Source organism: Meles meles, chromosome X (assembly GCF_922984935.1).
Source record: "Meles meles chromosome X, mMelMel3.1 paternal haplotype, whole genome shotgun sequence".
Classification (NCBI taxonomy): Eukaryota; Metazoa; Chordata; class Mammalia; order Carnivora; family Mustelidae; genus Meles; species Meles meles.
The window spans coordinates 117,926,897-117,951,953 of NC_060087.1; the positions used below are offsets into that span (position 1 = coordinate 117,926,897).

The following is a 25,057-nucleotide window of genomic DNA, read 5'->3' on the forward strand; positions in this document are numbered from 1 at the left end:
TAAGTTCGAATTTCAAATAAACGTCAAATATTCTTTTCACGTACATACCTCCCATGCAATATTTGGGACATATTTATACTAAAAAAGAAAAAAATCTTTGGGGCATTTGGGTGGCTTAGTCAGTTAAGCATCTGACTTTTTTATAAAGATTTTATTTATTTATTTGACAGAGATCACAAGTAGGCAGAGCAGCAGGCAGAGAGAGAGGGGGAAGCAGGCTCCCTGCTGAGCAGAGAGCCTGATGCAGGGCTTAATCCCAGGACCTTGGGATCATGACCTGAGCAGAAGGCAGAAGCTTAACCCACTGAGCCACCCAGGTGCCCAAGCATCTGACTCTTGATTTCAGCTCAGGTCATGATCTCAGCTTAGGTCATGATCTCAAGGTCGTGGGGTCAAGCCCAGCATGGAGGCCTGCATTGGGCTCGGTGCTCAGCAGGGAGTCTGCTTGAGAATTCTCTCTCCCTCTACCTCTGCTCCCCACTCCCTGTGCTCTCTCTCTCAAATAAATAAATAAATCTTCCAAAAAAATTTGTTGTTTATTTGAAACTCAAATTTACCTGAGCGTCCCAGATTTATGTGCTAAATCTGGTAAGCCTCCTTATGCCTGGAGGAACATTTTGGTCTGTTTGCCAACCTGTGCCAAGTTCAAAAGGTCAAGTGTCATGGGCCAAAGTGGAATCTGAGGACCCAAGACTGAGAGCAGTGGGAAGTGTAACTTTTAAAGGTGACGCTTAAGGGGCGCCTGGGTGGCTCAGCGGGTTAAGCCTCTGCCTTCAGCTCAGGTCATGATCTCAGGGTCCTGGGATCGAGCCCCTGCATGGGGCTCTCTGCTCAGCAGGGAGCCTACTTCCTCCTGTCTCTCTACCTGCCTCTCTGCCTACTTGTGATCTCTCTCTCTCTCTGTCAAATAACTAAATAAAATCTTAAAAAAAAAAAAAAAAGGTGACGCTTAGTAACATCCATCTGGCAAGAGTTCAGGTGGGAGAGGGAAAGGCACAGCTAAAAGGACAAGCCTGACTGGTTCAGTCCGTAGAGCATGCAATGGGGGGGAAACAACTCATGATCTCAAGGTTAGGAGTTCAAGCTCTACACTGGGCATAGAGCAAACTTAAAAAAAAATGAGGACAAACCAAGACAGTAGCTGGACAACTGGGCTGCTGGGATCACCTTAGAATCTTTATATTAACCTGCTTTTATAGCTTTTTAAAAAAGATTTTATTTATTTATTTGACAGACAGATCACAAGTAGGCAGAGAGGCAGAGAGAGAGAGACAGGAGGAAGCAGGCTCCCTACTGAGCAGAGAGCCTGATGCGGGGTTCGATCCCAGGACCCTGGGATCATGACCTGAGCCGAAGGCAGAGGCTTAACCCACTGAGCCACCCAGGCGCTCCTAACCTGCTTTTATAGCTTAAAGGAGAGGGCATTCAGGGGCGCTGGTGGAGCTCAGTCAGTTGAGCATCCAACTCTTGATTTTGGCTCAGGTCATGATGTCAGGGTCCTGAGATTGAGCCTGCTTGGGATTCTCTGGCTCCCTCTCCCTCTGCCCCTCCCTCTGCATGCTCTCTCTCTCTCTCTCCAAAACAAAACAAAACAAAAAACAAAACTTGAAGGAGGGGCGTTCAGAGAGGGAACCTAAAAACCCCTGCAGTTTTCTGTGGGAGACAGGGAGGGGGTGTTTTGGGGAGAAGAGAAAGGGGGGGGGAATTCCAGGCCCTTACTGAGGAGGGACAGTTGAATTGGTGGAGAGGCGACCTCTCTGTTCCTCAAAGCCCCTCAGGCCTGGGGAATTGGGGTCACTTCCCTTGGGCTTCCTGAAGGCAGGCTGCTCATTGGCCTTAGCCTGGACTCACATGCTTTGCTTAGTTTGGGGGCTTCGGTTGCCCCTCAGGGCTCAGTCACGCAGAAAGGGTCAATAAAGTACTATCCCAAGCCAAAGAAGGAAGACAATAAAACCACCCTCGGGGTCAGAGGTCACCTAGTCACTGATTGAGATATTCACAACTCTTTTCCCTCTCTTCTCTCTCCTTGTCGCCTCTGGCTCTCTGGAGGGCTGGTCCTCCCTAGACTCTTCACTTTCCGCCTTTCTCCAAAGCCAGAGTTCTCCCTGGAAATCAATGAGGTGTGGGGCTGGAGAAAAAAAAAATCATGTCCTGTAAAATGAAGCTTGAAAAAACTGGAGAGTGATGGTGGATGCCCCCCAACCCCCCAGTTAAGAATACTTAGCCTCATGGCGCCTGGCTGGCTCCGTTGGTGGAGCGGGCGACTCGTGCTTGTTCTCTGGGGTTCTGAGTTCGATACCCGCGTTGGGTGTGGGTTTGCTTAAAAACAAAATCTTAAAAAAAAAAAAAAGAAAGAAGGAAACCTAGCTTTGGTGATGGCTGCAGCCCAGCTACTCCAGGGATCCTCAAGCTTTTTCTGTAGGGGGTCAGATGGAAAATACTTCAGGCCTTGCTGGGCCACGTTCATTCCCGAAGCATAATCTTCCTCACCCCTTTCTCCTACTTTTTCTGCTTCTGACTCCTTGAAGAATTAAAGTGCACACACACACACACCTTCCCTCCAGAGGCCATGCAAATGCAACCCAGGCCGTGGGCTCGGTTTGGCTTGCCAGTTGCCAAATCACATTCAGACTAGAAGTGAGTCTCATTTACCCCTGCTCTGTCTTGTTTGGAGGTGAGGAAAGAAAAGGGGAAGAGGGAGCTGTGCTTTGTTTTAATATCAAAGAACTTTCCTCCCATCCTCTCACTAGGAAAGGCCTTCATGAGTGACTCTAAACCCAATGCAGAAACTCGGGGCAATTCGATTTTACAAAATGCCCTTCCTGAACTGTATGGAGCTCCTTGGGAGTTGAATGGGCTGGGGACAGCCTTTTTTTTTTTTTTTTTTTTTAACGTGGCTGGGAGGCACCCTCTCAGCGTGGGTGAAAGAGAAGATCATTGGGGGTACTGCAGCCTCTGCCCCCAGGGAGGAGGGAAGGAGGAAGAGGGAATGGTGGAAAGGGCCCAGACTAGGGGAATGGAGCCCCAGACCTAAGCAGCACAGATGAGATTCACTGCCAGAATCCCTGACGTGGCCCAGAGGTACCCACCCCTCAGGTCACTTTGGAAACAGGATCCTGTCCCCAAAGCAGAGAAATGAAGCCAATACCTCAGCATAGTCTAGCCCCTTTATTTTGGAGCTGAGATCATTTACATTTCAGAACGAATGGAGCATTTGGCAGCTGGAAGGAACTTAGGATCCGTGTGTGCTCCAGAATGTCTGGCAAGCTTCGCAGGACGTGTAGACACTAATCAAAGGCATCTTTGTCTATCGGCCTCTGCCTGGGCACTCCCCACCTATGAGAGGTTCTGATCTTGAAGGGGAACTCCTCTTCCAATGGGACTTGTCCTTCTGGCACTCAGAGGCCCACATCTAGGCACCCCCAGGGCAGTAAAGATGACGGCAGCAGGACCTGGTGGGCCGTGACCACCGCTCACTCTGAGCCCTGCTCCCAGACTCGGAGAGAGAGCACTGCCCGCTGCCCACAGCTTCACTCCATTTCCTGTATTCCTGGGGATCTCCTCATAATCCCAGACTGGATTCTAATAGCTCTAGTTCAGTCCCCTGCCCTCTTCAAGTTCAATCCTATTTACTTTACTTTCGCCTGAGTCTCTGAAGTTCGAATATATATTCCGCACAGCCTTGATTGACAAGTACAATGAAAATGTCTCATTCGCGTCTGGTTTGCATTTCATTACATTGGTCAGCGATGTGTCTTGGAATGGAGGACAAAGGCAAAACAGACTTTTTAAAAGGGTTGATTAACAATATCTATTTGCTCACTCTATATCTATATTGTATTTTCAGGGCACTGAGGGCTTGTAAAGTATGTGTCGAATGGTGGGAGTGTGGTGAAAACTCTAATGTGGCCAATCAGATTTGCAGCCCAAATGAGCGGTTGGCGAGTGTGTCCGCAGGTCCCTGGGCTCCGGAGATCGATAGTTGAGCTCGACCCCTGGAGCCAATTAAGAGCTTTTATCTTAGCATAAAAATAAAGAGGAGTTAAAAACGCATTCCTTTCCCAGCTTTCTCGCTCTTCAATTTTTATCGCGATGTGCAGTTTTTCTTTTAAAAAGATCTGGGACTCTGAAGAGGGTGGGGATTTAAGTAAAGAAAGTGTCGTTTACCAGGAAGAAAAAATCGTGAATAATGGTGAGTTTCAAGGACATGTTTCAACGTGAAACACTCTTGTGCTCCAGTAGGAAGAGGCAGGGGCACCAAATTCAGCGTCTTGGAATAATTCCCTTCCTGGATTCAAAGATTCATTTATTGAAATAAATCAGGAAGCATTGGCAGAACGGAAATCCGCTTGCTGGGTTTAAAGGGTCTTTAAAACGTTGCGAGTGTTAGATTGCAAGTCTTTTCTAAATACAAACCAGAAGAAAAGACCGCAGTGTTTCCCTTGGACTTGAAAATTGCTAGGTCTCCGACTTAGGATAATTTCATGTCCGCCACAGAAAATGTGTTTTGAAAGAAATCCTGCCGGATAGCACGACGTGCTGTACATGTTTTGTTTTCTGGAGGAGGCTGGAGTGAGGAAAAAAGTGATGCAGAGTGGGGTCTGGGGTGTGCGGAATAATCAGCTCACCCCTACTCCCCACCCCCTGTCCGGATGTTCTCTTTCCCCTACTGCTTCTCTAAGATGGACCCTAAAATTCAGGCTCAAAAGCTTTGCTTGTTTGGCAATGACCAGTTTCACTGATTTTATTTATTGCTTCAGATTTGGGCATGAGAATAAATCTTTTTCCTATTTACTGTTTGAACTCAGTGTGAGGGAACGGATCCCATTCTATTTCCTATCCGTACAGACATGTGGATATTTAGACCAGACCACATACAACTGGGGGACGCATAAAAGAGATTTATTGGTTAATTTACGCTCCCTAATACACATGTAAACCCCAGTAAGCCAACACTGCCGGAGGAGCCTCGGTTACTGCGTAAAATAAGACCCACGACCCCTGGCTTCCAGCTGCCCTGCCTCGGGCCAGCCCAGCGATTCCTTTCCCCACCTGAGAAACGAGGGGAGGAGAACTCCTGCCTTCTCTCTCCAGCTTGAGTGCAGGCAAAACTTTTCTTTGCTTTTCTTTTTCGGTCACCACTCCACTTTAGACACAGCTCCCCAAAGCCCTCGGTGCCCCGAAGTCCTTCCTGGGGTCTCCTCCGAAAACCCAGTTGCAGGGTGAGGGCTGCAGGTAATCAGGTTAACTTCGCTGTATTATTATTACTCTTACTGCCTAACCGGAGAGGCTGGCTTTGGGGGAGGAGGCTTTGTTTTCATTGGCTGTAAACTTGCCGTATCTGGAGATGTTTCGCCTTCTATCTGTTTGGAGCGCCAAGGTTCCCCCTCCCAAAAAGGAAACATCTACCTAAACCAAACCAAAATAGAATGCGCAATGGTCTGTGTCTGTGCTGCTGTTCACAAAGCCCACAACCTCATCCTTTCCGGACCATCTGGGGACCCTGCGCCTCCCAGAGCAACGACACCCCCTCAGAGTCGCACACTCGGACTGGGCCAGGCTGTCCCAGGAAGGGTTCCACCGCCCGGGGTTTTGGCCCGGCTGAACCGCCTCAGGTCGGCCCCTTAACAAGAATCCCCCTCCCCACTTCTCGGTTGATGATCTAATTGAATTATGCCTTTTTGTTCCAGGGACTACAGAGCACGTGCTGGAGGCAATTAATTATCGGAATGTGGCCATATCAAGACGGACACTGGGCACCGGGTAGGTCAGCAGCCGCAACATCCCCCTGCGCAGCGCTCAGGACCCCTCCCCCCGAAAGGGGCCGGCTGGACTCCCTCTGCCGCCTTCCTCCCTCGGCCCCTCGCCCCGCTGCCCGCCCTAACTCCCCAACCCGCCAGGCCCCAGGTTGGGGGGGGAGGGGGTTACCTGGCCCGGCTCTCCGCAAACCCTTGCACCAGCGCTGGCCGTCCGAGGGTCTGACAGCCCCCCACCCCCTACCCCCCGCCGGAGCCTCCAGAACCGCTCTCCTCTGCACGGGCGACGGGAGGAAATCCAAACTTTTTCTATGCAACTCCGCGCTCAGGGTCCGTGGGGATCGGTGGGAGGTGAAGAGAGGTAGAGGGAAGGAAGGATAGAAAGGGCAAAATGAAAAGAAAGGGGGAAAGAAAGAAAAGCAATCCTCCCTTGTTGTAAACCTGACTCCAGGGAATTCATTTGCATGATTTAGGCATATTTGTTCTTCTCTGAGCCCCCCCCCCCCCCACCTCCTCCGCAAAGAAACCTTCTGCTGAGCGACATTGTAACTGTTCTTGGAGAGACTATTTTCAGAAGACGTAATCATCTAAGTCAGTCGTGAGCTCACCTTCCAACCTGGGGAGAGAGCTGTGGATGGAGAGGGAGAACTGGGGCGAGTTTGATGGGAGGGGGTGACTACGGTGAGTGTGCTACCGGGCAGGGTTTCTCCCCAGCAAAATGGCAAAGAAAGAAGGTGAAGTCTTGGCCTGGCCAGGCGGATTGGGGGGCAGGAAGTGAAAGGCTGCGGTTATAAAGCGCTGCTTGAGGCTGTCTCTCCAAGCGCCTCTGAACTTGATCAGATGTTCTGTTTCCTACTGAGAGATGGCGGCCAGGCTGTGAGGCTGACTCAAGGCACAGACTTTGGGGGCTCAGCCCTGTTCGGGATGTGACAATCACAGTCATCTTTCTGTGGGCCTTTTCTTTCCACTCCCACTCTCGAGCATTCTTTGCAAATGCCCTGCCGGACAAAAAAAAAAAAAAAAAAATGAGTGGATTTATGGCCCTGTCTGAACCTGGCCATTAAGTTCAGAAAGACCTAGCACCAGGCGGAGTTGGCGGGGGTGGGGGGGTGGGTGGGGGGGTGGGGGGGATGTGATTCAACACACAGCTCTGGAAAGTAAATCCTCAAGGGGTGAGAATTCCCTGAGGTCACTACGTGCTTCTCTGGGTAGGAGTAGAAGAGAGCAAAGCCTTGGCTTTTTATTGGGAAGAAAATTCCACCTCACAGTTCCCATTCCTGTCCCCCCCCCCCCACTTTTGCATTTGAAAATGTGGAGAATTCGGAGCCGATTATCCTTTGGGTCGGAAACCACGCCGATCCAGTGTGTGTGTAGTGCGTTCAGTGCGTTGTGTGCGTGTGTTGTGTGCGCTGGCTAAGTGTATTCTGTGCGTGTATTTACTCTGTTGTGTGTTCGGTTTTTTATGTGCCTGTGTTTTTACTGTTGTGTGTGTAGTCTGTTGTCGTATTGGGTTGTGTGTGCTTACTCTTCTGTTTTGCTCTGCGAGTTAACTGTGCTGCGTGAGTGTTCCCAGCTACGTGCTCGCGTTTACTGTGTTACATGTTTGCTAAGCGGCGGCTGTGTGTCCTATGGGGGGGGGGCAGGGGTAGCGGCGCGTAGAGCCACGAAATCGGCTCTAACTGTAACCGTTTCTCCTCGTTTGGGCCTCGGACGGCCAGCGGCAGCTCGAGGCCCAGACGACGAGCTGGCCGGCCCGGGTCCGTGCTCTCGGGGCCATCAGGGCCCAGGATGGCGTATGGGGAGGACGCGGCTCATGGGGCGCGAACCTGGAACGACTACGCTCGTCCTAGGATCGGCGCCCAGCGGCCGCCGAGAGGGCGCCTTCTCCGGCTGGTGAGGCGGCGGGGGCTCAAGCGGGGCTGGACGGCCAGCGCCGCGCCGACGGTGGGAACGATCCCCGCGGGGCAAAGAGTGCGTTTGGCCAAAGCGGGTACAGCGTGAGGGGTGCCTGCCCGCTTCGGGCCGGAGGGAAGCCGGGGAGAGGCCCGGCTCCGCCCCGCCGGCCGCTGACTCCAGCCTGGCTCCGGTTCCCCACAGCAGCGCAAGCTCCGCGGAGCCCACTCGCGGGCGCCGGGCCGCGGCCGCCGCCTCACCTGCCAGGCGCCCCGCCACGGCCCAATCAGCGGCGGTCGCTCGGCTGCGGCTGCCATGTTCCCCGCTCTGCGCTGCCAATCAGCACGGCGGCGGCCAATGGGCTGGGGGGCCGGGGGTCAGGTGACCCAGGGCCAGCTGGCTCCCCATTGGCGCGCGCCGCGCGGCCTCCCGCTCGGTTTATGTGAGAGGAGTGAGTGATTGACTTTATCAGTCCAAGGACATTACTCTGGACGCGAAGAGGCTGGGACTCGCGCGGCGAGCGGCGAGGACCGAGCCTGCCTCCAGCCCGCTGCCTGCCCGCCGGCCACGAGCCGACTCGGCTACTAAGTGCAACCCCGCCGGGAGGCCGGCGCCCAGGGAGCCTCCTGGCCCCGCGGTGCTGCGCTCTCTCCGGGAGAGGAGGGGTGCCCGGGACCGGATTGGCCAACTCCGCCCTCCACTTATTATTTTGCTTATTTTTCTTTGTGCGCGCCTGTTAGTTTGTTAAACCAGATCTACTCCAGGAGTCTTTTCTCCTCCCTTCTCCCGCTCCTTCTTCCCCCCTCCTCCCGCCCTCCTGCTCCTCTATTTCCCCTCCTCCCTCCTATCCCTCTGCAGGAGACTCTCACAGCGACGGAAAGTTGCAGCCCCTGGCACTGCCTTGGGAGTCTCCCGGCAGTGTCCAGCCGCCGCCACCCCTCGCCCAGTACGGCACTTCGGAGATCTCCTTGGCCGGCACTCTCGCTCAATTCAGCGGTATCGCCTGTGCCCAGAACGCCCCACCCATGACGATGCTCCTGGACGGAGGCCCGCAGTTCCCCGGGCTGGGAGTGGGCAGCTTCGGCGCGCCGCGCCACCACGAGATGCCCAACCGCGAGCCGGCGGGCATGGGGCTGAATCCCTTTGGGGACTCGCCCCATGCCGCCGCCGCCGCCGCCGCCGCCGCCGCTTTCAAGCTGAGCCCCGCCGCGGCTCACGATCTGTCTTCGGGCCAGAGCTCTGCGTTCACGCCGCAGGGCTCGGGTTACGCCAACGCCCTGGGCCATCACCACCACCACCATCACCACCATCACCACGCCAGTCAGGTGCCCAGCTATGGCGGTGCCGCCTCCGCCGCCTTCAACTCCACGCGCGACTTTCTGTTCCGCCAGCGCGGTTCCGGGCTCGGCGAGGCGGCCTCGGGTGGCGGGCAGCACGGGCTCTTCGCCGGCTCGGCGAGCAGCCTGCACGCTCCAGCGGGCATTCCCGAGCCTCCCGGCTACCTGCTCTTCCCTGGGCTGCATGAGCAGGGCGCCGGGCACCCGTCGCCCACAGGGCACGTGGACAACAACCAGGTCCACCTGGGGCTGCGCGGGGAGCTCTTCGGCCGCGCCGACCCGTACCGCCCGGTGGCCAGCCCGCGCACGGACCCCTACGTGGCCGGCGCGCAATTCCCCAACTACAGCCCCATGAACATGAACGTGGGCGTGAACGTGGCGGCCCACCACGGGCCCGGCGCCTTCTTCCGTTATATGCGGCAGCCCATCAAACAGGAGCTGTCGTGCAAGTGGATCGACGAGGCTCAGCTGAGCCGGCCCAAGAAGAGCTGCGACCGGACCTTCAGCACCATGCACGAGCTGGTGACACATGTTACCATGGAGCATGTGGGGGGCCCAGAGCAGAACAACCACGTCTGCTACTGGGAGGAGTGCCCTCGCGAGGGCAAGTCCTTCAAGGCGAAGTACAAACTGGTCAACCACATTCGAGTGCACACGGGCGAGAAGCCCTTCCCCTGCCCCTTCCCTGGCTGCGGGAAGATCTTTGCCCGCTCCGAGAACCTCAAGATCCACAAGAGGACCCACACAGGTAAGGGGGAAGGCAGGCGGGCGCGGGGTTCACCGCCGCGCTGCGCCGCGCCGCGAAGCCGACCAGCCGAGCGCGCGAGAGGGGTGGCGACCAAAGAGGGGCGGCGCCCCGCCGGGGAGGTTGGGGAAAGAAGCGCTGTCAGTGTCCCTCCACCTCTAGCCCTTCCCGCCCCGCGGCGCTTTACCCCAGTTCTAACTTCCCGAGCAGACGGCTCCGCGGGTTCAGGAACTAATTGGAACCTTCTCGCGCCCAGGAACAAACTGGCGCCGCCCCTTTTTGTCTCGCTTTTCTGGGTTACTAGGAAGGGATTCCGAATGTGATGAGAGCGGATTGCTTACAAGAGACTAAGCTCTCGGCACACATTCGGGGAAGGCGACCATAGAAATGCTAATGAAAACTAACTTTCGGTTACTTCCGCTCTTTTTTACCCTTGATTGGCATATCTCCTAATTAAATGACTGATACTTTTGTCAAACTATTTTTATTTGGAGTTCCAGGTTCAATTCAGCCCTTCGGGAGGAAAGCTAAAGTAGAAAAGGCACCTCAGTTTTCGTGGCTTGTTCCGAACATCTTGTAAAATTGTCCAGAGCCCCCGGATTATATATAGTTTTCTCTTTTCGAACGTTAAGTACGACGACCCATGCTTTTTAATACTAGTTTAGCAAAACTGCCGCGTTTGAAAGAGGCGAGTTAAAAGGTACAAAGAAGAAACTGAACGGGATTGCCCCGTCCCCGGTCCATTGTCCCGCCCGGGCTGGGTTACATCGCCGAGTTGGCGGCGGAGCGTGGCCACGCGTTGGGAGCCCCGGGCCCGGGTGGGATGGAAGCACAAGTTAGGGGAAAGTTTGGAGGAGCCCGAGGCTTCCCCATCCTGCGCGAGAACAAAGGGACGCGCAGGTTCGGGGCCGGCCCTGCTCCACCCCAGCCCCGACCACCACTCCCCAGCCCAGTGGGCTCAACCAGCGCTCTCCATTTTTCCTCCAGGGGAACGAGATGCCACGGCCGCCCCCCAGTCGGCGCTCCCTCTCCGGCCAGACCGCCGGGCGCTACGTCTCCGTCTTCTGGGCCCTAGGAAGCTCCGGGCCCTGACCACATTTTTGCCCCTATGCGTTTTTGCTTCTTGCAGGTGAGAAACCGTTCAAATGTGAATTCGAAGGCTGCGACAGACGCTTTGCCAACAGCAGCGACCGCAAGAAGCACATGCATGTGCACACCTCGGACAAGCCCTATATCTGCAAAGTGTGCGACAAGTCCTACACGCACCCGAGCTCCCTGCGCAAGCACATGAAGGTAATTACCTCTTTATTAGCGGTCGGCGGTTTATAAAACACTCGGCCCGGCAGCGGGCCGCGGAAGGGAAGCGCGCTCGCGCTGCCAACCCTGTATCCTCCACGTTAAATCCGATTTGCTCCAGCGGTGACACCTTGAACCCATTTTGGGCACCCGGAGTGGGGGTGGGGGAGAGCACAGTGGGGCCGGCACAGTGGGGAGGAGGAGGGAGCAGAGGGAACAATTGGTTGTTTACTGGGAAGCTCTAACCGAGCTCGCCTGGGCTTGAGGTTGTAGTGGCCGCCTCTTTCCCGGCACAGCCCGCGGTGGAAACCCGGAGTACCCGCGCCGAACCCGGGGGTGGGAGGTTCATTCGCTCTTCGGCTGCCCAGCAGATCAGACAATAGGGCCGAGGAGCGTGGTCTGATTCCCACGCATTCGTCTGAGACCTTGCAGCGCCCCGGGCGCCTAGGCCACCTTTCTCCGTACCTGCTTTCCCAAGCCGACGCCGGGCTTGGGGAAACCTGGGCCGCGAAGGGCGTATTTTGCAGGCCCCCCAAAAACTAAGTGCTTATCCCACTCCATCCGCGGAGAAAGGGAACGAATAAGACAGGGCGGTGTATGCCTTTTCCGTAATGCCAGTCTTAGGGCTGAAATGGTCGTGTTGGCGACCATCTTCCGGGTTTTCTAGACATCGGTAATACGGAAATTAAAAACAAACAAAAAACCCCCAAATCAGCAGCATTTCTCGTTGAAGTGGGTCACTGGGCGGTCTTGCTCTTACAGTGCTCGAATTCTGCTCTTGTTTTTTGCTTGCACAATGCCAGTTGGAATTATATTCATTATAATATATACATGTTAATTTTAGGTTCATGAATCTCAAGGGTCAGATTCCTCCCCTGCTGCCAGTTCAGGCTATGAATCTTCCACTCCACCCGCTATAGCTTCTGCAAACAGTAAAGATACCACTAAAACCCCTTCTGCAGTTCAAACTAGCACCAGCCACAACCCCGGACTTCCTCCCAATTTTAACGAATGGTACGTCTGAGGACAAACACAAACACAAACCCTGTTAACCATAGAATGGACCAAATGCATTTTAAAAAGGAAACTGAGACCAATCAGATGGAAATGGAGTTTTTTAAGGCAAGAGGCCATATATAGGGTTACATCTTGTTGATTTCAATTGTCCAGGAAGGTTTTTTGGGCGAGATCCAAAAGTAGCCATGCCCTTTGCTCAGGATTAGAAAATATGTTTTGGCATTTGAAGGATTTTCAAAAAAAAAAAAAAAAATCTCTTTCACTGCTTTTTCCTCCCTCTTCTCTTGCTCTCTGCACACCCCATTCCTCAACTCCTTGAGTTCATTTTAACACTTGTCCTGTTTCTTGAGAGGAACTTATAGAAGGCTTGTTGGTGATGGTGATGTTAAACTGATGGAAATTCTCCGCCTTAGTGGTGATTGTTTAAACTCTCACAGTCTTAAACCGTGCCAAAGTCCTGTTATGTCTTGAACTTTTCCTCAAAGCATTACACTTGTGAATGTATTTTTGTCTAATGGGGTCGAAACTGTTCAGTATTTTTTCAGGCTGAGGATGTGATGTTACTCTACACAGATTGTGACGTTTAGTATACAGTTGCCTTTTGTAATAACTTTTTTTTTTGTAAATACATATCCATTGATGCCATATTTATCGTTTGTAATTTAATTATTGCTACAAGTGCCGGGAACTGAACAATATTTATGGAAAAAAAATGTTTTCTAACAAATGCTGTACAGCTTTTGATTATAACTGCTTTAGGATTAAATTTTATTGTTTTGAAAGAACAACACAATTTACAGTTTTTTGAACCGACTCCTTTCTCTTGTAACAGCTTCCCTCTACAAAGAGGAGACGTAAGCAAATGAAATCTTGTTTGTTGATATTTATAACTCACTCAGATCCCTTTTTTAATTATTAAATTATTTTTCTATTGCAGTGTAGATTCCTTACAGTGTCCGTTTCCATCTGGGGGAGATCCTCCTTTCTTTATCTATAGCTCAGATGGTTGTTTAACTGCGAGTTTAAATGTGTTTGTCCTGGATTTTTGGCATGCAAATCAGATATTACTGATGAGTTCAGTTAGTGGCCGTGACATCTCAATCTTGTATTTCGAAGACTGAGAAGCTGGATTTAATCATCCCTGCCCTAAATATATAAACATAAGGTAACCTAATGAGTTTTATGTCCCTTAGTTTTTTATTACCTTACATAAAAATGAACATCGGGGCAGAATGCTTGTCTGCATTCTATTGAAATCACCCATATACATATATATGTTTGTATCTATGACTTATCTAATCTGCCTATCAAATCTATCTAGCTATATTATTTTCAAAAGTAAGCGTGTGTCTGAAACAGTGGTGATGAGTAAGGCCAGTTGAGCCGTGCTTAACTTATGGTTAAAGTGCTTCTTAAAAGAACCATAGTCCATTTACAGTTTCAGAAGGGCAAAGGCTGATTTGCTTTGCTGTATATAGTTCAATTCATAATTACCAGTTACTCATAACATTTTTATAGCGGTGTAATAACTGCAGCGGTTCTGAAATGATACTATGGAAAGAGAAAAACATTTGCAAAATATGTATTTTTAAAGTTCATGGTTTGTAGGCACAGATGTCAAGAGCATTATTTCCATTAAAATCAATAACTGAAAAATGGTTGTTTGCTTTGTGATAAAATATTAACAATCCATTTAATCTTCAGCGAAGCAACTCAGCGAAGACAAACAGTTCTTTTACAGTTGTTATATGAAGAAAACGGATTATTATATTGGGGGCTTGGACTGGGTAGAGTATGAGAGACTTTTTGGACTAATTTAGGGTGCTGTTTAATATTGAGAGCCCAGTCTCTGCATGAATAACCAGCTTGGAAATCAGCAAATAGAGTGGTGGAGATAAGGAATTGTAAAGAATTTAGAAATGTAATGAATAGGCTTAAGTACCTCCTTCTCTTGAAGGGGCAATGCTCTAGGTTTTTGGTGGCAGTCAATTTGGTATTATACATAATCACTTTGAATTCTAGAATTTTGTTCATTGTTCTTTTTGAAGAAATAAAGTCTTGGCACATCGTATTTATAACATTTTTGTATTTAGTGCCTGATTTTTTTCATGTTAAATAAATCAACCTTTAAATCGAAATGCTTAGAGAACTTCTGATAATTAAAAGAAACTTTGATTTCCTGGATACAGGTGAAGCAGTCTATTTTACGTTGTCTACTGATCTTTGTCGTTGTCTACTGATCTTTGTCGACAATTACTGACAGTTTCTAATTTGCAAATTGCTTTGGATGCAGTTTTTTGTTTGTGGAGAATGGTTTTTTTCCCCTCCCCACTTTTCTCCACCAGTAGACAAGGCAAGGGCCTGAATGCCATCAACAGAAAGATTGGGATGACTTCACATGTGATGAGCAGGTAACCTGGTCAGTCCACCACTCCTACCCCAGACATTCCAATCTTGACCTTGACATTGAGGATGCTGGACCAAATTCCTATTTCAGGATTTTTCCTTCACTTCTAACCAGAGGCCGTTTTATATGCTCAGCAGGTTTGCAGAAGTGTATGTTCATAATACTGGTGCTAAATGTCTTCCAACTTAAATCCAAATAGTGTTTTTCATCTGAAATATGCATTGAGGTCCCATAGTTTACTGTTTTCATGAATTTCGTCTGCACCCCCAACTTATCCTAATCTTAAATGGGAGTTGACTGGTGGGTTGGTTGCAGGATTCTCTCAGAAACTTGCTTCTCCTCCCTACCAGTAAAAATATTAAATATCTCTTTAGGAGACATAAAGAAGACTTTGATTTTTTTCCTTAGCAGGCTTGGTGTTATTCTACTGTAAAATTTTACGGTAAAGCGCTGTGTCCTGAGAGGGGAAGATACCAGTTAACAATGGCGAGAAGCAATATTAAGACAAAGTAAAAGCTTGGTCCCTCTTACATGGTTTCCCCTAATTCTGGTGTAGCATCATGTTTCTCCAATAGTTTGTGTCCTCCGTCCTGTCATTTTGTTGGCAAAGAAGAGTTCATTTTAGTAGAAAACTTTTCACAGATTTCTTCTGTAATCTGACTCTGGGAGTGCACATTTATATTCTTGAATTTTCAGTAAAAACCTTAAAGAATAAGCGCCCCTCCCCACACAAAACCTCGCAGCCCTAAAGATGTATCCGCTGGAAACCAGGAACGTCAGCTGGGCTCTTAGTGATCTACCTGTTATTTTCCTTCTTGCACCTGGTAAGACCTTTGTTAAAAGTCCATTATCTTTTCCAAAATGGGTGGTTTAGCTTAAGATTGCCACTGTTGGGTGGGGAAAGGGAGGTGTCTATTTCCCAGCAGACAGAAGTCTGGCCTTCCTCCAGTTCGGAGGTTAAAGATCAGGGTCCAGGCTAAGCGGGCAGTCGGTCTCTGCTACTGCGAAGGTTGGAGAGCGAGCAGGGACCGCCTCCGCTCACAAAGCCTCTCTGGAAAGTTGTGCTCAGGACCTCCCCGCCCCCCCCCCCCCCCCCCCCCGCGGCCCGCTGTCTCCTTGCCGCTGCGCTCCTGGCACCCTCGCCTACCCCCTCCCCCCGGACAGAAAAGTCGAAGGGCCTCTTGCCACTCAAGTTCCTGTAAGAATCGCCACTGGCGTGCCCATGCCCCGAAGGGCGGGTTCTCTCGCCGGCAGCTAGGCTGCATTGCTCGCGGGCTGGCTGACCCTCGAGGCTTTGCCCCCGGGACGAGGCCAGGCGTTTCGGAAGTCAGGGCTCCCGCTCCGCGCTGCTCTGGCCCCTTGTCGGGAGGCCCAGGGTCCCTCGCACATACCAAACTCTTGCAAGTCCCGGTCGAGGCTCCGGCCTCCCCTCCGGGGAGGGGACCTCGCTTCCTAGGGTCAATTCTCTCGCGGTCTCGGCCCGCTGACCCTTTGACCTCCACCTACAGGGCCCTCGGCGGCCGTAAGCCGGCGGTCGCCCGGGTTCCGCGGACGCTTCGCGCCCCATCGCCTCCCGGCCTCATTAGGCCGGCGGGGCTGTAAAGCAGGAATCAGCCGCTGCCTAATCCGGACCTGGGGTCAATACGAGCCCAAACAATGGTGAGCTCCGAAGGCCACAGCGTAGCGCTGGCCGCAAACTTTGTGTTCCATTCATTTTCTCCTGGCCGGGGGGAGGGGGGGCGGGAGGAGGGAGAGAGGCCCTCGGACACCGGGAGGCCGCTCCCGGCTGCGGGGGCCTCCTAGGCGAGCGTCCTCTGGCTTCGGCCCTCCCGGTCTCCTCGCAGGGCCTTGGGCCGGAGGGGAGTGAGGCTCGGGGCCCGGTTGGCGGCCCGCGTTGGGGTGGGGGGGCGAGGGTCCGAGGGCCGGCCCCGAGGGGGGCCGACCCCGCGCCGGGAGCAGACTTTGAAGTGGGTTTTTAGCGCGCACGTGCGAGAGCCGGGCCGGGGCCGGAGCGGGGACCCGCTGCGAGGAAAGAGTAGGCTCGGCCCGGGCCCCAACCCCTCCCCCGCTCCCCGTTGCTCCGGCCTTTTCAAGCCCGCCGCCCCCCTTCCGCCCCCTCCGCCCCCTCTCCCGCGCAGGCGCACACCCGGCAGCCGTCGAGCCGCTCCGGCTGCAGGGGGGTGGGGGCAGAGTTGAAAGCCTCTTTGCAGCGCCGCGACCTCGGCGGAGCGGGGAGGGAGGGGAGGAGAGGGGTGTGGGGAAGGGGGGTGGTTTTGGGGCAGCTCTCGAGTGATGAACATGGCGGCCGGATGCGAACCCCCGCGGAGCGCAGCAAAGCGCTGACTGCGGGCTGCCGAACTGCTGTGCGCTTTAAACTCCCTCGTTATTCCTCGGCTCCGAGCGCCTCGCGGGGGAATGTAGGTCGTGGCGGCCGAATGTAAAACTGGGGAAAAAAAACGGAAGCGAAGAAGTTCTTCCAGGGCATTCTGGGCGTGGGAAGTTGGCGAGCCCTCTGGGGGGTTGGGGCTCCCAGGGGACTTGGACTTGAAGCCCGCTGGAGGCCGCCCCACCCTCCCGTCCGGACCGAAAACCTCCCCTCCGGGCCCTCCGGGGTGGGGGGTGCCATTTTGAGTTCTCGTGCCGGGTCGGAGCCCGCAGCCACTCTGAGCCCCCTAAAAATGCTAATGAGCGGACGCTTTCTCCTCCAGGACAATGGCGGGGCCCGGGAGGGGAGCACGCAGGTACCGTTTCCGTTTAGAACAGGCCATTGCGCGTTCGAACCCTACAGCTCGGGCCCCGTTTTCGGCATATCTCATTTAAACGTGGGCCTTTGAGAAATGGCACTGTCGCAGCTTTTGTGTGTGCTGGAACAGCTGGTGATCCTACGCTGGGGGGGGGGGTGGGGGGGGCAAAAAAGGTCACAGTCCGAAAACTTTCATTCAGCTTTTTCTTAACTGCCTAAATCCTGGCGGGTGAAAGAACCCCTGGTAGCTTTGGGATCTTGAGCTCGTGCCCCCCCCCCCCCCCCGCAGAAAAAAATTGTAGATTCATTTTCACATGTGTGTTTCGGGAGGACCAAAAATGTAGCTGTTGACCCCCGCCTCCCCTAGGAAAATAAGCGGCACGAATTCTTTCAGGTTGCGTCTTCGTGGAGGCCAACCGCTAAACGAAAAGGCAGTCTTTTCGGGGCTGCCCACTGTCGAGCATTTGGGCACCTGAAGGTGTGGGGCAGTTCCTGGGGGGCCACCTTGGGAACGGTCCCAGGTGGGTGGGCAGGTCATTAGCAAAGCTGGCCCAGATTTGGGGGAAAATCTGCAAAACAGTGCCTTTATCTGCAGAGAACAATTGGTGGGGTTGTCTTTCCTCCTTTTCAGTGCACAAAGAAGACGGCTTTGGAGCAAGAATTTGGAATATGCGTTTAAGTTGTCGTGCTTTGCATTGGAAACCACTGGGCAATTAAAATAATAAGCATGCCTTGTAGTATTTTCTGTTCTTTTCTTATGTGTAATTCCTGCAAGTCAAAGAGGCTGCAGCCCCTTCTGCAGTTTGGAAACTTGTTTTGAAATTGCCACCAAACAGATCTTTTTTTCCCCCCTTCGGTTGAAGTTTCCTTCCCGGGCTGAGCCACTCCCCTCACCACCACCCCCTCACTGGAATGGAGTATTGACATCTTTGAGAGATCAAAGGAAGTAGATGGTGCTTGGTCTATACTTTATTTTTCTATGCTGTAGTTTGAACCCTGAGCTTTGAGCTTTTCCCTGGTTAAATCTCTTGGTGCCGAAAGTGTGGAAAATGAAAAGTTCATTAACTTGAAAAAGCTTTAGTTAATGGAGAGGCAGTTTGTCTCTCTAAGAACTGCAGAGCCCGGATTTTCTCTTAAATTGACATTAAAATCAAGCTAAAGATGCGCTGGTGAACAGTCTCCCCTGGATACCTGCAGTGTGCTTTGGGGCATTTGATATGGTAAAACTGGCGGATTTGCATAGGAGTTCTGTGAATGGATTTTCTGCAAAACTGGATGAGGGATCAGTTGGTGGAACTCTTTTATTTGTTTGAGGACTCTGAAGGGCACTGCTTTTCCCACTGAGGCTTGGTTTCTATCATAACCATTGAAATTTACAGCTTGAAAAACACAAGAGTTTGCAGAAAGCATGAAAAGGGGGAGTGGTTCAGAATACTTGGACTCATCATAACACGGGAGCAAAACTTCTTTGAATAGGATTCCAGAAACTCTGGTTTCCACAAAATCCCTTACAGCGAAAGAAAATCTCTGTCTTTAAAAATCACGTAACAGCAAACAGTTTTGCATATTTTTAATGTGATGACGGTTCAACCTGTTGACAGTAATCCGATGAAGAGAGAGAACTGGAGGGTAAATGTAGAAATAGCCGGCAGCAGATGGCAAGTTTATTATGTTCGATGCCCTAATAGGATGTGTATGTTGTCTAATGTGTTGCGTTGGAACACGACGTACTTGTAAAGACCATTTGAACGTGTGGTGTTAAAAAGAAAAGATGCCATTGTGTTCGATTCTAAAGTAGCATTTATAACAACATGCAGTAACAGTTTAAGACATCTTTCTACGAGTGCGTATAGCCTGTTTTGACCTATATCTGCAGTTCACATCTTTCTACGAGTGCGTATAACCTGTTTTGACCTATCTGCAGTTCACATCTTTCTACGAGTGCTTATAGCCTGTTTTGACCTATCTGCAGTTCACTTTTTGTTCTTTTGCCAGTGTTGTCCTGCTTGGCATCCGGGACAGTCTCTAATTCCCGACGAAGAACTTGATACTGACGTTGGTATGCAGCAGCCAGCCCTCCATAACACTACCTATCCTAAATGCAGGGTTAATGCCGAACCTACTGTGCAAGAAATGATTTACTGATGAGGTTTCAAAGAAAACCACATCAATTTGGATGTCTGTTACCTTGAAGAGTAGTAGCTTCTTACCTAGGTAAAAAAAAAAAAAAAAAAAAGACCATTTTCTTCTTTTGGTGTATTCCAGTCTGTGTTGAGCAATCATTTGTGAAATGAAAAAGCAAAAATGCCCCCCCTCCCCCGACCCCCCCCCCCGGGCCCCCTCCCCTGCACTCCCTGCCGCTTTAGGCTTCTAAGTGGGAAGAGGGAGGTGAAGACTGGCCTAACTCATAACCCGGTGTGTATTATCTCATGCATTGTGTTGACCTTGTTGAAAATCTCTTTCAAATATCTGCATTCCACGTGTAGAGCTCAAGTGTTTAAAACTAGAAACACGAATGCTTGTTTTGTTCATTGTGTATGCTTGTGTACAAAAAGCAGTGCCCAGGATCCCTACAATTGTTGTTTGACTTAAATAAAACCATTAAAATTTTTTGTGATCATTGTTTTATTACGGTGACAACTCAAACTCCTAAATACTGTTGACTGACCTGTTGAAATGGGACAATTTATATATAGCTGGGCTTTCACGGAGCAATAAACCTGCAACAACCAACCAACCAACCAACCAACCCGCTGAACAAACCTCAAGCAACTGTTTTGAGCTCACTGTGTTTTCGCCAGGTGCCAAGGAAGTTGGGGAAAATGCAGAGTCGAGGATTGATAGGGGTGATTAGAAGCAAGGATGGGAGTTGGGAGGACCAAGAGCACAGGCACACCAGTCTTTGGGTGAGCAAGAGAGAGAAAGACAAAGCTAAAGATGGCCTCGAAGAAGAAAGGGGGGCCTCTGGAGAGCAGACATTATAGCACATTACATTACATGTCTATTATTCTGGAGCCCCAGAGTGGTTCTTGGGGGTAGACAACTTGGCAACCATTGATTAGGACACTTACAGAATCATGGGATATAGGTGTTATTAAAACACAAGTTGTTGTTAATTAACTGTAGTGTTAGAGAAGATGAAGACCCTTCAGAGAAATTCTTGGAACTCCAGATACTTGATTTCTCATTTTAAATTTAACATCTGTAATCTAATGTAATCTGCAAGTGGCCATCATTCTATTTATTTGACGTGATTACACCGTGATGAGGTATTGTAAATTGCAGCCCGAGAGAGTATATTGCTATTGGTTCTTTAGATCCCGTTTTATTAAAATCTCTAAGTAGACTGATGATACTGTAATTTTTAAGTAGTGGGAAAATGGCTCATCTCCCTCTGATTTTTGTTGTTCATTTACATCAAGAGTGGGAGTATAGGCCAGTCAAGGAAGCCTATCATTCTTTGATTCTCAGCTCCCGAAAATTGGACATTTTTATATCCCTTTAGGACAATGCTAGTAGCATTTTTTGTTTTGTTCTTGTTTTTAAAAACAAGAACTGTGGGGGCACCTGGGTGGCTCAGTGGTTGAAGCCTCTGCCTTCGGCTCAGGTCATAATCCTGGGGTCCTGGGATGGAGCCCCACATAGGGCTCTCTGCTCAGTGGGGAGCCTTGCTTCCTCCTCTCTTCCTGCCTCTCTGCCTACTTGTGATCTTTGTCAAATAAATAAAATCTTAAAAAAAAAGAACAAGAACTGTGTTCTTTCAGACAGGCAGTGGAGTATTATAATGGGATTACTCAAAAAGCCTTCGGAAAGGTAGATTGCAAAGTGGTGCATAAGCCAGCTGGTTATTCTAAGGATTAACAAAAAAAGTCCATAGAGAACCTGGCACACAGTCATCCCTGAACAAATGAGAATCCCTTCTTTTCCTCTGGCAGGTAGCTATTGTTGCTTTTGGGTACTTTCCTAGTTTTAACATTATGAATTATTTTGCTAAAAACACAGCGATTTGTACTGGGGTGCAAATGAATGCAGTTTTCAGGGACTGGATGGAGACTTAGGGTATATAAGAAATACTGCATTTCATAAGCATAATTGCTAGATCGGGCATGTGGGTTTATGAACATAGCTATGAATATTTAAACACAGAAAATTAAAGTGTTATTAAATGCCTGTTGTTCGTTATCTTCCAATGAATACAGTTATTCTTAGATAAGAATAAGTCGTGTACTTAAAAATCTGTAAACATAGTAATTTAGTGGTTTTACTTTTAATGTGATAAAATTTTACTTGAGTCAACAGCTCGATTCTTAACTACGTTTAAAGCAAATGACAATTTTACAATGTGAAAATTGGCATTCACGTTTAACAAAAAGATTAAATCGTATGATGTCTTAAATTATTCAGTTTCCCCCTACTCAATTTATGTTAGCATTATGCGGATGTGGCTGTAGAATAATGAGGCCGATTTTCTTAGGGGGCTTAGAAGCTGGCTTTGGAAGGGATTCTCAGAGAAGGGCCCCCAAAATGTTTCGACCCATGTCAGCATCCTCAGAGGAAGTTAGGGACTCCCGAGGTGGTGGCTTCACTTAAGATAAAAACACAAATAACGGCCGCCAGTCTTTAATATTTTATGGTCATACTTTTGGTTTTCTTATGTTTAGAAAGGATTCCCTGATTATTTTATGTTAAAACTGAGGCCTGACTGAAAGTAAAGAAATGCTCTATGACAGCATTGTGAAATGCATTTTTTTTTCCCTCGGGGTTGGGTCTATTCGTGCAGTAAAGGCAAACAGAAACACCAAACACACTAAACACTTTCTGGATGAACTGAGTGGGAAGTCTTTCCTTCCCATTCATTTTGGGCACTCAGAGCGTCCCAGAGAGGTCATACTGCTGAATGATAATGGCTTTGGTACAGAGGTCTGGAGCACTTTTCACTATCCTTTCCTAAACTGGTTTATCACTTTCCTCTGTTTCTTTCTGACTTTGCCCCATTAGGTGCAGGGGCTGGCCATGTTCAATTTGTTTGGAGTATTGGTTGCCGGTTCCTCAGTAAGCGTGAGGTTATATTAAATGACCAATTCCAAAGCCAATGTCTAGTGCTGTGCTGTGGTGCCTGCCGCGGCCAGATCCTCCTACAGGTGACATTAGTCTAGAGTCCCAAGGATCAAATCAGTCAGCAGGGCCTTCCCAGTCTTCCCAAAAAATAGGAAGGTGGTGGGGGGGGGGGGTCAGAGGCAGGCAGAAGAACACCCTCTTTGATTTAAAGAAGAGTTCCTGCTCCTGTTGCCTTTCCTTAGGAAAAAAAAAATCCTTTTTGTTTTTAATCAGATCATCTGAAACCTCATTGGTGAAATGAGAAATATGTCATTGCCAACAGTTCCCTCCGTACACGTCCCAGAGTCAATACCAGGCAGTTTGTGCTACAGACAAATAAATGCATTATAACATTTTGCTAGGAATTCAGCACATAGGACTTGTTTACGGATGACTCACTAATGTCACCCAGCCAGACTCACGTGGAGGAGATCGCTACGTAATTGATTGGCCAGCTGATAACATTTCTTCGGGGACTTCCCTAGTCTTTATAAAAAATATGTAGCCAGGGTATTCACCGAGATGTGACATCTTGGTGGTGGTGATCACCCCAAACAAAAGGTGTTTCCTTAACTTCTGACCATTGACGTAGTAAATGAAGACGTCCCGTTGAGGAACATCAGTGATTACAATTGATTTATCAATCGTCAGCCATCATGTTTCACTTTGCTAACAAGCTGGTACCCCACATCTGATGCCAACAGCCCTGGTCTTTCAAACAAATGACATGTTTGATAAAGAAATCTTTTCAAAATCATTATGCACTTCAGCATTTGTCTTGTCTTCCAGCCCAGCATCTGTGCATCTGTTCCATCAGGCGTCTATTCCTCCATCACGTCTGAGCCTTCCGTGGTTTTTGAGCCTGATCTGCGGGTATATCAAGGATGTGAAATGAAGCTTCTCCCATTGAATGTTCTGAGCACTGAAACACCACGTTTTCTTTCCCAGACACTAGATTTAATCTTGTGAATGAGACTGCAGGGAAGCATTCTCACAAGACTTTCTGATAAGACATTGTGAAAGCGACTGAGTGGGGGAGGGGAGAGAAACCCTCATTTAGGAAAAACACTAAGGACAACTTTTTTGGGTTGTCTTGGCTCCGGGGACTTAAAACTTCGTACTACTTTTGTAAGTGTTGAAGGTTGCATTGCTTTAAGGTATCTCTCTGAACTGGTGAAATGAAAATTCACATGGTCCAACTGGTTAAAAATGGATGTGGTCCTTAGGGAGCCCTGTTTAACTGCATAATTTGCTTTTGTGTGTTTAAAACTGAGAAAGTCTTAATCTCGAGTTTGCTTGTGTCGGGACTGCATGCATCTGGCCCGTGTGCTAGATTCCCTGTAATTGCATATTGACTAATTGTGTAACACAACTATTTGAACACTGAGTTTAAGCCCGAGTGCTTCTGTGTGGGCTTAAACTGTAATCATTTTGGATAAGTGAATTGTGGGACTCGGAACAAGAACCCCTTTCCTGTTTTCAAAAAAAAAAAAAAAAGAAGAGAAGAGAAAAGAAAAATCTAGAAACAACTTTGAATTTATCAGTCAACCAGTCTGGTTTTCTATTGGGCAAATATTAAATCAGGAGGGGCGCCTGGGTGGCTCAGTGAGTTAAAGCCTCTGCCCCTGGCTCAGGTCATGATCCCCGGGTCCTGGGATGGAGCCCCCCCCACATTGGGCTCTCTCTCTGCTCAGCAGGTAGCCTGCTTCCCTTCCTCTCTCTCTGCCTGCCTCTCTACCTACTTGTGATCTCTGTTTGTCAAATAAATAAATAAATAAAATCTTTTAAAAAAGTATTAAATCCGGAAATGAATTGGTAAATGCTAATTGCAAAATCCCGAGACACAATGAATGCTTCATCCCATGTTCTACACACGCTCTCTTTTCGTGTTTTAAGTAGAGCATCCACACATAATATAAATATGTTAATTAGAATTAAATCATTTTGAAAAGATAATTGGGCAGTTGTTTTCAGTTTGCACTCATTCCTTTAAAGGTGTGGTCTCGGGCCGTTTTCTTTGGGGGGGGAGTGGGATTCAGTAGCCAGCACTGATTGAAACTTACTTTGTGGGGGTGTGGTGTGCAGTAAAGGAATTGTGGGTTGTGTGTTCACACATCTACGTTAAATTAGATGAAAAGTACGTGTTCGCAGTAGTCTGGTGTTCAAAACGGAAGTTTGTGGTAGAATCAGGAGAGTGCCTTCTTTAGCTAAAATAAATGGTTAAAACCCATTTCTTCTGGGTGAGAAAAATACTGCAGCTTGTTGTGAGTGGCTTGAGTGTTTATGTTTGATTTTACACGTATTGTCTAGAATGAAAGAAGCAGGGAACCTCACCTATCCTCAGGTTGACCATTAGCCTCAAGCACCAGTCCTGCGTCCTGGGCTCTCCCCCCTTAAAGGGTTACGTCCAGGCCACAACCTGACCACCATTCCACCATTCCAGAAACTTCCCTACTTTAAACTTTGAGGAATGTTCTCAGGCAAGACTTCACTGCATTCCTCCTTGATTTCGTTAGGCATTCTAAAAGTCAGAAGATAGCCATATCTAATTCAGGCCCGAACTTCAGTCATTTCAGAAAACGTTCAATATGAATCGTGAAGTTATTGAATATATTTAAACTAGTCGATTCATTAAATTGGCTGGGTGAGCTGGCATTGTGCAGGGACAAAATGAAGTGGGGGGTCACGAGATTGTACAGATAACTAGGTGCTAAAGAAACTGAGCTTTGTGCCTACTCTGTGCCTGGCTTGGCACAAAGTCTCCCA

General features: G+C 49.5%; 1 protein-coding gene across 2 annotated transcripts; it reads left to right on the forward strand.

Annotated features, from left to right (window-relative positions):
• The first annotated feature begins 8,271 nt into the window (after positions 1-8,271).
• Positions 8,272-19,416, forward strand: ZIC3 (Zic family member 3). 2 transcript variants are annotated; one of them, XM_045995645.1, is made up of 3 exons: positions 8,272-9,734; positions 10,861-11,024; positions 19,190-19,416. In XM_045995645.1, the coding sequence occupies exons 1-3, from the start codon at positions 8,675-8,677 to the stop codon at positions 19,337-19,339; spliced, it is 1,374 nt and encodes a 457-aa protein (XP_045851601.1). In that variant the 5' UTR covers positions 8,272-8,674; the 3' UTR covers positions 19,340-19,416. The 2 variants fall into 2 exon arrangements, with proteins under 2 accessions (XP_045851601.1, XP_045851600.1); XM_045995644.1 differs by lacking the exon at positions 19,190-19,416 and adding an exon at positions 11,872-13,176.
• Positions 19,417-25,057: the final 5,641 nt, after the last annotated feature.

What these genes read in the sequence shown, in the direction of transcription:
- ZIC3 (XM_045995644.1), top strand. Translation starts at nt 8,675, where the DNA reads ATGACGATGCTCCTGGACGGAGGCCCGCAGTTCCCCGGGCTGGGAGTG. An exon ending in CCACAAGAGGACCCACACAG is followed by an intron (nt 9,735 to 10,860) that starts GTAAGGGGGAAG and finishes TGCTTCTTGCAG; the next exon opens with GTGAGAAACCGTTCAAATGT. An exon ending in CCCTGCGCAAGCACATGAAG is followed by an intron (nt 11,025 to 11,871) that starts GTAATTACCTCT and finishes TGTTAATTTTAG; the next exon opens with GTTCATGAATCTCAAGGGTC.